Below are 16,478 nucleotides of genomic sequence, written 5' to 3'. Positions count from 1 at the left end.
ACACCAATTAGACAGGGGTATACTTTGTTTCAAACAGGCTGTTGGGGGGTTGGAGCTTTCCTGAATGAACAGTGTTAATCTCCAGTGCCTTTTCATGATTTTTTTTTCTCCACAAAGGTTTACTCTGCTCAAAGATGTCGAATTCAAGCTCCATATACATATCTGGAGTACTACTTTGTGTGCAAAGAATTTTTCACCCCCCCCACCCCCTCTAAAAAAAAAAAAAAGAAAAAAGATTGTTGTTAATGAATGGTCAAGGTCTTCCCCCTCCTTCCTTCCCCTTTTAAATCAGATCTTGGGGTTAAGACTGAAAACTGCCTTTTGTTCTTCAAGTCAGACAGTGAGGCTGAAGATGTGGGTTTCTGATTATTGGTGGCACAATGAGAAAGAATTGCTTTCCTTCATGAGAGCGAGGTGCTTTGTTGCCAAGGATTGTCTCAATGCCAGTAGCAAGGACAAATGTATGCAAGAGGAAAAGGGTCTTTAAGGGATGGTGCTAGATGGTGTGTCTTGGTTGTGGTTTTTTTTTTTTTCACCTAAATCCACTTCTTTTTCCCCATCACAGGGAGGAGAGACAGTCTTTGCCATGCTGTGTGTTTGTAATATGTGGCCCGGGTACATTTTTCATTCTGCCAAAGTTGGGTATTTTGTGAAGCAAAGCTGAGCCATTTCACTGAGGCTTATGAATATCATTTACTTTGCACGAGAGCTGGGGAAAATTCTTGTTATTTGTAATCAACTCCTCTCTCCTCCCCATAATGGAAAAATTCTGAGTTGCTCAGAGCTCATCTCCCAGATGAGATGAGGAGGTTCCTGGAGCAGGAGCCTCCCGTCCTCTGGGCAGCAGTGCTGGCAGTGCCCTGAGCCCCAGCCAGCCTTAGCAACATCAGATGGGGCTGCCAGAGAGAACCACTGCTCGTCACCACTGCTGTGGGGACACCAGCCAGCTCCTGGTGGGAGGTAGAAGTTTGCAGGATGCTTCCAAAATCAAAACTGTGGATGAGGCAGAGCTCCCCCCCCTCCAGAGCCCTTGCTCCTCCCCACCCCTTTCTAATGAAAGTTTATTTCGTTTAGTGTTCCTTGCCAGTATCAATCCCAACTCCAATTACTACTTTCCTTATCTTTTCTTGCCAGCTTTGGCAGCTCTGCTGGAGGCCGAATGCATTTTCTCTATCTGCAGTCAAAGCAGAGACTGCATTCCTGGGCTGTGATACATGGAATGCCATGGCACCCCTGCTAACAAAGGACCCAATTCGCTCTACATTCCCATGGTCTTGTGGATGGCCTGCCCGGCTCAAAGTTTACAAAGATGCCAAACAGCCAGAAGAATTGGGGTTTATGTTTCCTTTCAGTCTTTCACAAACACTTTATTGATCTGTGGCCTTTCCTGGCCACTCAGAGAATTAAGTAGTTACAAAATGGAATGATTTTTCTTTTTTTTTTAAAAAAAACCCCAAAACCCTATGCATTTTGTGTGTTTTATTATCTGTCTATTCATAATATTTTTATTTGAAATGAGCGGCTTCCTCCACACTACACTGGGATGTTCTTTATGCGCGTGAAAAACCCCAAAAGCTTTGACAATGATGAACACATTTAAGTTGTGCTCCACTTGTTTACAAAAGTCTCCATTTGGTGGCACATCAAAAGCATTTTTCTCTCCTCCGGCACAATGGTATATTCATGCTAGCAGTCATTACTCAGAGATTTGAAGCATCACTTTATTGGAGCCCACCACAATACAGTCTAAGAGTCTTTGTTTCATTTGTTATTACCGTCCCCCTTTTTTTTTCCTTTTTTCTTTCTTTTTTTTTTTTTTTTTTTTTAATGCATTTAGTTCAGACCTGTTTGTAGTCCCTGACGGTGAAATTCCAGCCGTGCCCTGCAAAGAGCTCTGTCACTGATGCTGGTGGTGTGTGCTGCAGAGTGAGGGCCTTTCCTGGGGCCTCCAGCACCACCAGGACTCACTTCCTAAACACCCACACCTTGGTGGAGCTGAGAGAGTGAGAAGGGGTTAATTAATGATAGTTCTTTAACTAACACCTAGCAAATCGTCAGAATACTGAGTTTTCTTTAAAAACTGGATTTACAGGCTAGGAAGGCGTCTGCAATTCATGTTGGGGTTATGGTGTTGGATTATTGTTATAATTGGTGGGTTTTGTTGTTTTTATTAATAATAATAATGTTACATACACAAATAGTTGTGTATTTTTCATCATTTGTGGTTTTTTAATATAGTTTATTTAACATGATTTGGGCACTAAGGCAGAACTATTACTAAATTGTTCAGTATGTAGAGTTTCTTTATAGAGATTTAAGAGATAGCCAGAGCTCACAGAAGTTTTCTGTTTGTGCAAAGTACCTTCTGCACTTAGGAGGAGGATGAATGTCATGAGAAAGATTAATAGACTGAGTGTGAAACGCCCATTTCTCATTAATGGAAGGGACCAGGCATATCTTAGGAGCAGGGAGGAGCTCCTTGGGGCCAGAGGGGCTGTTCTGTCCTCATCACTCAGGCTAGGAAAAATTGAAGAATTAGATGCAACTGGAAAAAGATGAGTTTGTGGCAGAGCATCATGAAATGATGCAGGAGAGGAGACCAGCAAATACTTTGGGGTTAAGGGACCACAGTGAAAGCTAACAGTAAATTAAAGTCGCGATGGGTGAGAAGAGACAAGAGCTTAGTGCCAGGTGTATTCCTGGAGGCACCTTGTAAGGGAGAACCAGAGAGAGGGTTTAAATGCAGTGCAGGGTGAAAGCCTTAATGACAGTAATAATTTCCCAGAGGAAGTAGTGGATGGTCCAGTAGCTGCTGTGTTTAATGATGCATTTGATGAGGACATGCATGTCAGCACAGGAGGAGTGACCCAGTGTTGGCTGAGGGACTTTCCATCTCCCCTTGCTTAGAGATGTGTCAAATACACCATGAGTGTACAGCATTCACCCTGCACTCACACAGACTCCCTCCCTTATGCAAATTGTCCATATAATTCTAGGAGTTGCAATCCTTTAGCTTCCCCAGGCAGGAAAATTCCTGTAGCTGTCCATAAGGGAAAGATGGTATCAAGGATTATCTTGGACCCTTGCGTGTTGGTGCCTTGTGCTCAAGACCAGCATGAGGAAGATGATGGCTTTGGAAGCAGTGTTGAAAAACAAATGACACAAGGCAACCTTTAATAAACGAGCATGGAAAGGAGAGTGTTAGTAATGCTTGTTCTGATGGGAGGAGCTGATTACAGGCTGCTGTTGGCAGGCTGTGATGGCTTTTGATGTTCATGAGCCTGTGGTTTGGTGCTGGCAGCATCTAAGTGTCTGGTGAAGGTGTAGGCTCTGGGAACCGAGCAAAATGTTTCCTGGAGATGTGTGCTGGTCAGAGGTGACACTGCAGTGGTTAATGTCCATGTGCTCAAACTGTTACCCTTCTTAACTCTTACTCCTGAAGCTCCTCCGTTAAAAACCTTCATTTTTCTCTCTATGTGTTAGATTCGATGCTGCTGGTAGCAGAGAGGCTGGAGGGACCTTTCAACATTGAGTCTGTCATGGACCCCATTGATGTGAAAATTTCAGATGCGATCATGAACATGCAGGAGAACAGCATGCAGGTGTCTCAGAAGGTAAATGAGCCAAGAGGACACTTGAGCTTTTTTATTTAATGTGTTTTATTTCCCTGTTCTTGTCAATATGCATTTCCTTGAATGCCCTTTCAAATATATATAAAGCTAATGTATTATTTTGGGCAGATACTGCATTGGACCCTGGAAGAGGGAAGCTCTTGTGACCTCTTATTTCATAAAATCCTTTCCTTCTCTCCCATAGGTTTTCCAGGGCTGTGGCCAGCCAAAAACACTTGCCCAAGGCCGGACTGCTCGCTCTGTCTCTGAAAGTAGTTTCAGTGCTCGTTTCAGACCCTACAACCCAGAGGAGCGACCAACAACAGCTGCTGGCACGAGCTTGGACCGACTGGTGAGTGTCTGTTCCTGCTGGTGCCACACAGGCGCTTCATACTCAGGTACCACAGTGTATAATTTACCATTTTTAATTGATAGGCTTTCTTAATATTCCTTAGGTGTCTTAAAACTCTCTAAGGGGTGTAATCTGTCCATAGTTCTAGACATTAATTACCTCAATGCTTCTATGTCAGAGGAGTGCCTGTGTTAAAAGCTTGGCTTATGAATAATATGTGTTTGAGGAGCAGTGTTTAATTTTGTATTAAAAAAGTAAATCAACCATCAAAACTCACAGCCTGAAGATCTGGCCTGTACACGTCTGTTGTGATAAAAAATACCTTCCCAACTTCACTTTTACTGAGCATTTGGTATTCTGGATTATGTCTTATGTTCTTTTTTTTCTTTTATTTAATAGGTTACTGATGTGAAAGAGAAGCTGAAACAAGCCAAAAAATTTTGGTCATCTCTTCCTGGCAACATTTGCAATGATGAAAAGATGTCTGTAGGCACTGTCAATGAGAACGAGTGCTGGAACGGGAGCGCCAAGAGCAGGTTTGGTGGTGCTGTTGCCCCTGGTTAACTCTTTCCCTCTCACCCCAGACTTTCCCTGTGTCCTGACACCTCTCCCTGAGCCCTTTTCTCCTACAGGAGTGATCCCAGCTCACCCAAGACAGGCTGCTGCTATTACTCCTTTAGTTTTTGTAGGTGGGAGAGCTGGAATGTAGCACCAAAGTGTTGTCCAACCTCTATGTGGGAGTTTCTTTTAGAGGAGGGAACAGAGCACAGATACCCAAATAGGTCATCTCTCCTTGGACTTAAGCCCCTTACTAGTTGTGTGTGGAACTGGGGAGATGATCTGTACAAAATCCTGTATTGCAGCCACAGAGCAGAGGTGCTTGTGTTGTCTGACAGTGCTGTTGCCCCAGTTCCCCCAGTTGGTGTTTACACCAGGAACTGGTTTCTTTGTTGAGCAAGGACAGGGGTGATGGAGGTTGGAGACCTTCTCCACTGCTGAGGTCAGTGGCACAAGGGGGCCAGTGGTTACATTCACACTTTATATGGGAAAAAAGAGTTACAAAACTCTCTCTTTTTTTTCTTTTTTTTTTTTCTTGTAAGGAAGAAATTGCCAACACATGAGTAAGCCAGAGTTTTTCTGTCATATGGTTTATGTAACTGTTTTACTTTTATTTTGGAAATAAAAGTTTCTCTTTTTTTTTTTTTTTTTCCTGTTTGCTTACTGAGGAAATAAGCACAATCCAAGATGTTCCATTAAAAAAAGCAGTTGTCTGGGGTTTTCCAGCAGTAGATTCTGCTCTTGATAGTTTTGGGCCACAGCACTAAGCCAGACCTCATAATTTTGCCCTGTTTTGTGTGTGCCTAAAACTCTGCTATACTTTGCTAGGGTGATGTTTTGGGTGTATATGGACAAGAAATGTCTTTGCCTCCTGAAATTGTGTTTGTCAGTAGCTTCTAGGGTCTTTTCATAGCAGATACCTCCAGTGTGTGCAGGGGCACCAGTATCGAGGAGAGATGGTGACTTGGCAAGGAGACAGGGCAGGCTGCATATCCTATGTGGGTCGGACAAGATAATTTGTTTTACTGTTTTCTCCATGGCTCCAATAAGGCAGAAGTTCAGTAGTCTTCCACTCTTTGGTCTTAGACTTCTTTGAAACATATATTGATCACAAATAATAACAAAACTGTCATTACCAATTATCACTGTCATTGTCACTCCCATATATATAGGACAGGGTTTGAGCATGCTTTTCAGAGAATGCTTACTTCTCACTGCCCAATGTCCAGGATCAGTAGACTGTGCTAAAGGCTTTTCTCTCTCCTGTGATACTGATGTTGGCATTATAACTAAGAAAAGTAATGTTCTCTTCTGTTAAACTGATCTTTCTAGCAAGCCAGGTAATTGGAGGAGAGGGGAAATGTGTCTTATCCCTGCTGTATAAGATGATACTTCAAATACCTGTGTCAGGAAATGCAATCTGTTGGGTTTTGTTGCTCAGTCTCTCTTTTAAACCAGGGGGCTGTATATGTGTTCAGACCTGAGCATGTACACCTTCTGAAGCTGAGCATTTTGCCTCTCCCCTTCTCTGATATGTGGGGCTTCAGGATCTCATCTTCAGCATCACAGGTGTTTCTCTTGCTGGGGTTATTAGGGAAATTGCATCTCACGTCTGCGTGGTGAGAAGCACGCATTCAATATCCCAGCTTGATGGTTAAGGTGCAATACTCAAAGCAAGAATGACACTCTTGCCTCCAACAGTTACTATAGGTTTCTGTGGGATAACTATGGTCTGAAAGGTTGTGTTCCCAAAAGTGTCATCTAACTGGCATCAAGGCATCTCAGCACCATGTATTGCTCTGTAGCCAGCAGCAAGCTGATTTATGCTGTTGAAAGCTATTATTAATATAAACCCCAGATTTTTCTTTTCAAGTTGGGGAGAAAATTGTCATTCCCTTGCCCTTGTGGCACAGTGTAAATTAAAACAGTCCTTCATTCCACATGCTGTAGAGATTGCAGGGAAGGGAGATAGGGTAAGAAGGGCTGTGTGAGGTTTATCATGTGGAAAGATGCTGTTGGGCTCAGAATATTACCCAGACTGAAAGCAGGGATGTCATTGCAGTGTTCCCACGTTGTCATCCTTCAGCATGGGACCCTGCTGAGCTGCAGCTCTGGTACCAGCAGGAATGGTTTCTTTTCAGGTATGACTTTGCAGTGACTGGAAATGGCTTAGCAAGTCAAGTGAATAACCCAGAGGTTGAAGTTGACATTACCAAACCAGACATGGTGATTCGCCGGCAAATCATGGCTCTGCGGGTGATGACCAACAAGCTGAAGAATGCCTACAGTGGGAATGATGTTGACTTCATTGACATAAGTATGTTTGCTGTTGTTTGCCTTTTGCTTTTTCTTTTTTCCCCTTTTAATTGGATTTCATGGTAACACGGGTAGCTGGTTAAGCTTCAGCTGTGGGTAAGCGTGTTAGTGAAGAGGGTGGGAACCAGCCTCTCCAACAGGCTGTGTGAGGAGGGGTGTTCCCACAAAGCCATAGAATGGTTTGGGTTAGAAGGCACCTTTAAAGGTCATCTAGTCCAACACCCCTGCAATGAGCTGGCACATCATCTACTGCATCAGGCTGCTCAGAGCCCCATCGCACTAGCCTGACCTTGAGTCTCTCCAGAGATGGGGAACCTACCACCTCTCTGGGCAGCCTGTGCCTCAGAGTTTCACCACCCTCATCATAAAACCATTTCTTCCTTATATAAAATCTAAATCTAATTTCTTTTAGTTTAAAACCATTACCCCTTGTCTTAATGCAGCAATCCCAGCTCTCTCAGTCTGGACTCATAGAAAAGGTGCTCAGGCTCTGAGTATTTCTGTGTCGTCCTCTGGACTCCCTCCAGCAGATCCTTCCTGTGCTGGGGGTCCCAGAGCTGGATGCAGTGCTCCATGTGGGGTCTCATGAGTGGACTAGAGGGGGTGAATCCCCTCCCCTGACTTGCTGCTCACAGTGGTTTTGATGCAGCCCAGGATGTGGTTGACTTTCTGGGCTCCACCCTTCGCCCAGACGTGATGACTGCTCACAGAAATCACGTTAACCAGGGGACCCATGCTTCCCTCTCATAAACACCAGAACAGCCCCACTCTCGCCTTTTCCCCATGCTGCCTTGTGCAGCCAGCAGAGGAGGACAGCAGGTGTGTTTGTTTCCCCAGGTGAGGAGAGCAGCGGGGAGGAGAGCGGCAGCGGCTGCGAACTCCAGCAGTGCTCCCCGGAGTTCGAGTTCAACGCCACCGAGGTCACTGGGAACTCCAACAAGAGTGACAAGACCGTGAACACTTCTGCTGCCACCAGAAGCGGTCTATCACAAGCAGCCTTGCTCCTTAGCATTTTGTTCTTGGCCATGCAAAGACAATGGAGATAATTGTGCAGCATAGGGGGAGGGGAAAAGACTTTTATTATCAGAGGTAGAAGGCACCTGCTTTCACTTTTATACCATCTAGAGACTTTGCTTTTTAAGTTAATGGACAACAGTGTACAGTTTTTACTATGTTGCCACTGGTTTTAAAGATACTGATTGTTTTTTTCCCTTGCTAAACTGGGAATAACAGGAACGGGAAGTACCAGTCTATCCCGTTCACCAAGAGTCCATGTTAGAGGTGGATAACAAAAATGTATATACAAGCCTGTAGTTAGCTCTGCATTTGTGTCTTTATCACTTCTTTTTTGTTTTGTTTTGTTTTTTTCTTTTACTGTATTTCTTATGAAAACAAAAACCCCAGGGTCTTCTCTTGGCCTGTAACAAGTATGTGTTTCTGAAATGAGAAATATCTGTACAGAAGCAGGTTTTATTTATCATGTTATCTTATGAGGAAAAAATAATTGCCCAACAAGCAGAAAATGTTTCATGTAGTTAACTTCCCATTTATCCACATTTTGTTAGTTGCCTTATTTGGAGAGAAGTGGAAGTCATTTGTCTTCATTATGCGGTAAAAACAGAAGGTGAAGGCAGAACTGGTCATCGTGCCAAGGGCCCCGTTTGCATAGGGCATTCATGCCAGGAGCAGGTTGTGCTCGCTTTACAGGAGGTTTGGTTAAATTGGAAGGGACTACAGAGAATTCCCATTCTGCAGACGCTGAGAAGAGTTGTCGTTTGTTCCCCGGGATCCTTGCAATTAGCTGTAACTCCTGTGGGTCAGTTCCCAACGTGCATCCCCCATGGGAATGAGGCATTAAACTTGTTCAGTTGGAAACAACTTGTCGTCTTGCAGATCCAAATGCCAACATGTGTCTTGTCTGCACGTTTGTTAGCTGAATGCTGGGTTAATTTTTAACGGTTTCGGTTCTGGTTTTAAGGAATCCTGTGCGGGAGGGCAGGTGGGGAGGGGTTGGGTTTGTGTTTGTAAAAGTTTTATTCCCTCTCTGATGGGGGCAAGAGAGAAGGAGCAGGCACTGTTGCAGGTACATGGAAGCAGGAGCTGGCAGGGCTGAAGATGCCTCATTTTGGGTGTGCTTGGTCTCCTGAGATCTGATGCCCAGCACCTGTAGCTTCTCATCACTACATGAGACACCCTCCTCTGTCTACCTGTGCTTTTGGAGTTGGAACAATGTTGTGGTGAACAGCAACTCATGAATAAAAGAAATGTATATTTTTAAGAAAAGAGATGAAATAATTTTTGAAAAAGTTTAGCGAAGGCAATGTCTCTGGAAAGACTCAAAACTATTCTTCACGTCTCTTCCTGTTTTAGATAGCCTTTAGGATTGGCTGGATGCCTGGATCTGGCCAGGAGAGCAATCCAGAGAGAAAAGGTCTGCTCTATTCCACCCATGTGTCCTAAAGGATAATTTTCTATTTTTATATTGAAGCATTAATTACTTGTTAGCTCAGGGTCAGCATTATACTCAACTTTATTTTCACACCAAATTTCTGCAAAGCTATAAAGACAGAGTATTCTTGGCTGGTATAAATAATCCTGGAGGCTTAATTTTACTAGAAGTAGCCAGTTATTTATTAAAACATGATGTTACTAGAGTTAGGGATATTCTGGTTAGATTATTTTTCTTTAGAAAATAAATCATGGAACCATAAAATTGAAAAAATTATAAATTTATGTGTGGGAAAAAATGGATTGTAAATAGCTAAGTTGTCTTGCGAGGAACTGGAAAATGTGCTGATACTTAGAAACTACCTCAGTTCTGAGGAATTTCCTTTCTAGCTTTGAGTGCTATTGCATTTACTTGGTAGAAGTGAATCTGGTCTCCAATATGTAGCTGAAAGAGTTATCCCTATAGACCTTGTTAGATTGTTTTTAATTTAGAGGGTTGAACTACATCCAGCTGTTTTCTTTCAGCAAAGTTCCCTAACAAAGAGAATTTCTGAATTAAATATTGCTGATGGTTTCCATGACTTTTCCTGATTTGTTTGGTTTCATGGCATTTTCTGATTGCCCTTTAATTATTTAAATGGTTCTAGCCATTTGAATTTTAATCCTGAAATAAACAAACCTTAGATGCACTACCATTGTAAATATATCGCAGTAAGGTCTGACTGGATAACCCTTCTGGCTCATACCCAGCTGGCAGGCCAGCAGAGTTAAATGAAGAAAAAAAAAAGAATAAAAAAAGTAAAACTTCTTCAGAGCTCTGAGATTGGTGGAACAAAAGCCCTTATGTTCAGAGCGGCTGCCTGCTCCAACATCTCCCTTCTTGGCCTAAGTGTTCTTATGTAAGAAAGTTCCTTGTAAATTCTGGTTTTGAGCATTTCTGCTCAGAAAACAAAAACACTTCTGAATTTATATTTATCATTTTATAACTAATTGCTCACTAAGTATTATTCTTTGGTTTGGTACAAGCCACCAATGTAAAGACCTCCCATCAGTTTTAAGCGTGTCCAGTTGACTTTGTTAATAGCACAAGAGACTTTCCAGTATATAAAGGACAGATTTGTCACCTGGGGCTGCAGGAAACAAGAGTAAACATCAATGTAGGACGATCAAAAGTTGTGTTCCTGCTTTTATTTTGTGTTTGTGTGTGAAGTTGGCTCTCTGACATGAGCTTGTAAACTAAACCATACGGGAAGGGATGAGACATGCTGCTCCCTTCGGGGAAGGCATGTGCTCCCCTCTTTCATATGTTTTTTGTTGGGTTTTTTTTCCCATGTGATCAATGCCATTATGAGCATGATTTAAAGAAAAATTCCCATATATAGAATTAATTATTAAAGTTAATGGAGCTGGTAAGTGCGCTTCAAATGCAAAACGAAGCAGAAAGTTGGTGTCCTTGGCAGCATGGGAGGTGCTGTCTCCCAAAGTGCTGGAATTAAAAGATCCAGCTCTTACTAGGACCTGTTTTAACAGCTCAGTGCCTGTCCTGAAATGGCTTCACAGGTTGCACGTGGAGGGGGAAAAGGAGAGCATGTGATGGGGCTGTGATCAGAGTCTCTGATTTTGTGCTGTGTTTGTGCCCCCCCCATGTCAGGACAAATGGCCACAGCAACAAGAGGAGTCTCCACACTCCAGGGCAGGGTCCTGCTCTTGTCCTGGCTGAGCCAACCTGTGTTTGTCCTCATGGCAAGGTGGTGTATTAATTCTGGAGCGTGCAACCTCTCAAAACAGTGGTCATTTCTTACACCAGATCGTGCTCTTGTTCCCATCACCAGCCCCTAATTGCTTTGATTGATGCCTGGCTGGACCAGGCAAGCCCTCTGGTTTGGTTCTGGCTCCTTCCTCATCGTAGCATCTGGTGTTGGGCATCTCAGAGCACAGCACATTAAAATCCCTTCCATCTTTTTGGATGCTGTTACTTATCCTAGAGTAGTTTCCAGCCCTGTTTGTCACCTTTCTCACAATGTCACTCTCTTCCCTCCTACGTGCAGCCCAGTGTGAATGTGGCAGTCTCCCCCATCAGTTACAGCAGTAAGCAGATCAGTGACAGCTGCTGCTTGTGCCCTTCACTGGCCAGCACAAAACCCACAGCATTTGCTCTTGTCCTTGGGGAAGCCCATGCCACATCTCCACAGCCTAGTGGCAGACACCTGGGTTTTGCCCAGTGCAGACCAGCCTGGAGCATCCTGGGGACCCTGAGAACCAAGGACTGGGGGGTGTGTGCAAGCTGATGGGCATTGCTGCTGCAGGAAATCAGGGCTTGGACAAACCCATCTGTTTATTGGAGGAAAATTACTGGCACTTATGGGTTTTTTTTTAATGTTGATGGCTTTCTTTTTCCATGTGAGCTCCACTGGGGTAACTGCAGTGTCTCTGCCAGATGTGATGGCCTGGGGACACTTGCCTGCAGTGGTTCATAAACCAGCACTGCAGTTCTGGCCAGGCTGGCAAGATTGCCTGACCCCTGCTGCTTCTCTTCCTCAGAATGTTCTCTAGGACTGGTGGTAATTTAAAAATAAATATAAAAATGCGTAGAAAGGGGTGAAAATTGATGCAGGAACACTGCAGTACTGATCCCAAATGGTGAAGTGTGCTGTGCTTCATGGCATCTTTCAAATTGCTGGGATTTAATGGTTTAAGATACCTGAAAGACGCAGGTTGGTAAAAGATGATGCAGTAGTGGTGGTTTTAGGACCGCCTGAGTGTGAACTAGCCCTGGTAATAGTTTTCATTTCTTGATAATGCTGGGTATTTCTTGATAATTTCAGGAATCAGGTTTTCTGGGTTTGGTTTGCTTTTCTTGTTCCTTAATCCTCTGCTGTGGTTTGTTTGATCGCTTGTAGCAGTGTAAATTGCCTGGGAAGACACAGCTCTTTAAGGGCTTGCTGTAATTTTAGGTTAAGTGTGCTCAAATTGCTGTAATTTGTATCTAATGGATTACATGGATTGAGAGCCCTTTTATAACTGTTGGAGCAAGGAGGGGCTGCCTGCCCTGGGAGGAAGGGAAGGCATCCTGGGCACGCGGGTCCCTTTGTCCCTCTTCTCTGGGACAACTGTCCTTTTCATGATCCCGGGGGCTGGACAGCCTGGCACAGCTGGGGACACAGCTGGCTGCAGGAGGAGCAGGCAGCTGTGGCAAAGAAGCTTTTGCTAAACCCAGAAGGTTTTGGGGGTTGCTGATGGTAAGTCCTGATGTGGTGCTGCTCTCCCTGTGCTGTTGGGTGGGTAACAACTGGGGATGTTTTTCCTCCCTGGACCTGCTCTGCCTTGACCAAAAGGAGACCCTTTTGCCTCTTAGCCTGCTCACTACGATGAGCAGTGGCCCTGTGGTTCCTTGCTGCCCTGGCTCCTTTTCCCCAAACCTTTGATCTTTGTGGTGGTTCCTCTTGTGCATTCCCTGTGTCCCAGCAGCAGCAGAGTGGGAATGTATCTCACCCGTGGACCTTGGTGATCTCCCTTGCCAGCCATCTCCACTCAACACCAGCCAGGGATTGCTGCAGCTGCTGGAACAGAAGTTTTGATTTTAAAAGCAGCTCTTACTAGCATCAACAAATCTGCTCCACTTGTTAATCATTGACATGGTTTGGTGGTGGACCTGGCATTCATAGGCTAAGAGCTGGGCTTGATATTCGTAGAGGTTTTTCCCAGTCTTAATGAGTCTATGATTTATTTCAACAGCCAGGTAATGTCTGTCTCCCTGATGGTTTCACAGGAGCTGAGTGGGAGCAGCTTCATCGCTATCACAAAATCTGGGGTGCCTGTGGCCCTCGTTCATGTATTGCAGCATTACAGTTCCCCTGCATAGCTGCTCATCTCCCCAGTGAGTCCCTCTACTGTGTCATTAATTCCTGTAATCCGATGCAAATCAATATGCTAAACCCCTCATTAATTGGGTTACTGATTTACACTAATGAGACTTAAAATCTTGGAGAAGGTTGAGGGTATTTGTTTCTCCTCTGACAAGCTATTGTCAGCCCCACAATGGCTGGCCCTTGGCTGGGCTGGTAATTGCCTCGTGACTGTATTTGCATCAACATAATGGCAAGGATGTTAGCAGGAGCTAAGGCATCTTTTGGTCTGAACAGGAAAATTCAGGATTAGCAAGGTGGAATGCATTTGCCAGCAGTTCCTGGCAGCCCTGTTGTGTAGGGTGGCTTCTCTTCACCTATAACTCAGCTCTGTTGGTTGTTTCCATTATCAACCTGCTTTGCTTCAGAGCTTAATAAGCTCTGCCATAAAAATCGGGCCTGGCTGAAAACTTGGCACAGTAGGAATTGGCCAGACTTTTATTTTTTCTGGTGGGAAGAACTGATGATTATTTTTAGAAGAAATTGTTTCGTCTGTGAAGTTTAATGGGTTGAAATGCTGTTTTGGCATTCACAAGCCTTCAGACCAGCTTTGTTGAAAACCCCATTTAGCATCACCAATAATACAGTAATGCTGAGGATCCCCAGGGACAGGCAACCGAAACAATAGCCGGAATCTTACATTTTTAGAGCTAATTGTTGTACATGTTCAGCCATTTCCCCCATGCCACTACCACACACCGCTTGCTGTCTTGTGCAAGACACAGATCTGAGGACAGTTAAGTCCAGAAGAGGAATTTCACTGATGTTGACAGGAGGTGCATCTGCATTTCCAGGGACTCTAATGGAAGCAAGGTTACAGGCACATATCCACTGGATTCCTGCAGCAGAAAGACAATTCTGATTTAATCAAGAGGTGGTTTTTTCTTCTTTTTCTTTTTCTTTTTTTTTTTTTTTTTTTTTTTTTTTTTTTATGGTGGCCTTAGTTTGTGTCCTCATAACAGAGAGTGTTTGTATTGGAGCTGGTATGTGCAATCCTAAATATGTCATTTCCTGTGTGGCAGGGCTCTGGAGGCAGCTCTCAATGAATGTGTCTTCACACCACCCCTCTGATTTTGGGTGAGCAGCCACCCTGCCTTATTTGCAGGTGAGGAGCTGAGCACCCTTATAAATGGAGAGTGAAGAAAGGGACTGAGTGGCTCTCATTTGAACAGTCCTAAGTGACTTTGAGGTTTTCTTTCAATTTCCTGTGTGCTGACATAGGCCATGCTGTGTTCCAGGAGGGTGCTTCAGGTAAAATGCCTCACAAAATGAGACAAAGCGATGACTTCTGAGTGGTTCCAGGGCCTTCCATGTTTTGGGGCGAGTCTCCAGAGACTTTGGCTGGTGTGTCACAACCTCCTTCCTTTGTTTCTTCTCATAGTTAAAAAAACAGTCCAAATTGGGGGAAAAAAAAACCCCCAAAACACAATCACTCCTTATTTATTGTTAAATTCTTCGGATGGTTGTGCATTCAAAACCACTTGAGTATTGAACAGGAATTTGTGTTACAAAACAGTGGTGGGATTTTCAGTTTTGAGCAGGAAGAGTTGGGGGTCAGTGTTTGTGTGGGCAAGCCAGGGGCCAAGAGAGTCAGTGTTACAAAGAAGCTGTTGTCTTTGACAGAGGGCTTCTGGAGCCTAGCTGTCTGAAATTAATTAGCCAAATAAATTAGGTGTACTCCATGCTAAGTAGTTCTGACATTTGGCTTTCTAGGGGAAGGGATAATGTACAGAGATACCTCAGCTTGTCCTTTGTCCCTGGGAGGGGGCAGCCGTGGAGAAGGTGGGGGCTGCTCTTTGCACAGACAGTAACAGGCAGGAGAAGCTGCTGGAAGCCTTGTGCTGACCAGAGCGATGGTGAATCCCCCAGAGGGTGGGCAGAGCTGCCCTGCTTCTCAGTGCAAGAATGTCCTGCCACTGAGGCCATGTTTAACTGCAAACTGGTGATTAACAAGAATTCCATTCCATGAAGGTGTGCTCCATCCTATTGGTGCAGGCACAGTGTGGGAATCATCCAGGAGCTTCCAGAGCTGTGGGACTGGACTGAGAGGTGATGGTTAGAAATGAGAGGGAGCCAGGAGAGGAGTGCCTTGTGCAGCACTTGAGCTGTATCACTGCCATGTCCATCCGTATTTCCTGTCCTTCCTTTCACTCTGTTGTTATTTAAAGTGCATTAGATGCATTTCCTGGTGTTGTATTAACCTCTCCCTTCCTGAGAGGGGCTGGCAGTAGCATCTTTTGGCCACACATTCCTGTGCTGGTTTTCTCTATCAAAAGGCAGTGGGGGTTTCAGCTTTTTGACCACCTTTATATTCCGGCATTGCAGAGGTGCTTGTGGGTCACACTCCCAACGGGGCCATGCTCACCCCGTGGGGCTTTTCACAGAGTTTTAATCCTGCTGCAGGGTGGGAGCAGAGCAGTTTTTTTGGAGCCTGGATGGGAGAGAGATGCAGGTGGCAGCCAGCCAGAGGAGCCAGTTTTGTATGTGGGTTATGCACTGCATCCTCCAGGTGTTCACAGGAACCAGAAATGAATTTGAAGCCTCTGGAAGGGAGAAACCTCCCCGTTATGATTTTGGCCCCATTGCATTGCATAGGGTGGTTTGCTGCCTTCCTTGGTGTCCTGTCCTTGCTGCTCACACATGGAGCATTAAAGGATCAGGAGTCCCAGCTGTGAGGAGTTGTGAGGGGCATGGAAAACCTGAGTAAAACCATGACCAAACCCGTATATTTATCCTATCTCAATGAATGGAGGAACCAGTGGATTCCACCCTTGGTTTTCAAAATCATTAAAGGGATGAAAAAGCCCACCAACACCCAAAACCCCTCCAGCCCATCAGTGATGAAGGTTGTGCTGGGGCTGCACATCCCCAGGAGCAGACAGGACCATGGCTTGGAGCGCAGGAGCAGTCCTGGCTGTGATGAACCCAGACTCCTTCTGTGAAAATGAGCAGTGAAATGATGTCTCCAGCATGAGAGTGAGAATCCAGGCTCTGTGCAAAGTCCCTTTCCTCCAGGAACACAGGGATTTCCAGGACCTGTGTAAGGAGCCCTGGGGCTTTACCTGGGCAGGCTGTGGTGGTACAGCCACCCCCAGCCCTGGCAGTGCCTCAGCTAATCCGTGCACAGTGTATTCATGGCTCTCCTCCTCTGGGGCCTGCTCTGAGACAGCAGAGTGGTATTAGTGAGAGCAAAAAAGTTAAAATTGGGTTGGTTTTTTTTTACTTTTAAAAATTAGTGGCAGACTGTGGCTTTTCAGGTTGCTATTTTAACTGCTCCAGATGTCAAGC

The 16,478-nt window shown here is 44.7% G+C and overlaps 1 protein-coding gene across 1 annotated transcript in view; it reads left to right on the top strand.

Moving 5' to 3' along the window:
- GPC4 (glypican 4) overlaps positions 1–9,866 on the top strand; it is a 67,077-nt gene extending 57,211 nt beyond the window's left edge. Inside the window, exons 5-9 of the mRNA XM_086850024.1 lie at positions 3,484–3,614; positions 3,817–3,963; positions 4,363–4,499; positions 6,663–6,838; positions 7,675–9,866. Of these exons, the coding sequence (XP_086706150.1) occupies positions 3,484–3,614; positions 3,817–3,963; positions 4,363–4,499; positions 6,663–6,838; positions 7,675–7,883 (800 nt within the window). The 3' untranslated portion in view covers positions 7,884–9,866. The remainder of the gene's footprint in view (positions 1–3,483; positions 3,615–3,816; positions 3,964–4,362; positions 4,500–6,662; positions 6,839–7,674) is intronic.
- The last annotated feature ends 6,612 nt before the right edge of the window (positions 9,867–16,478 follow it).

The sequence above is a fragment of the Cyanistes caeruleus genome, chromosome 14 (assembly GCF_971803275.1).
Source record: "Cyanistes caeruleus chromosome 14, bCyaCae1.hap1.1, whole genome shotgun sequence".
NCBI lineage: Eukaryota > Metazoa > Chordata > Aves > Passeriformes > Paridae > Cyanistes > Cyanistes caeruleus.
Note: the sequence above shows the minus strand (reverse complement) of the source record. Positions and strands in the feature narration are given on the sequence as shown.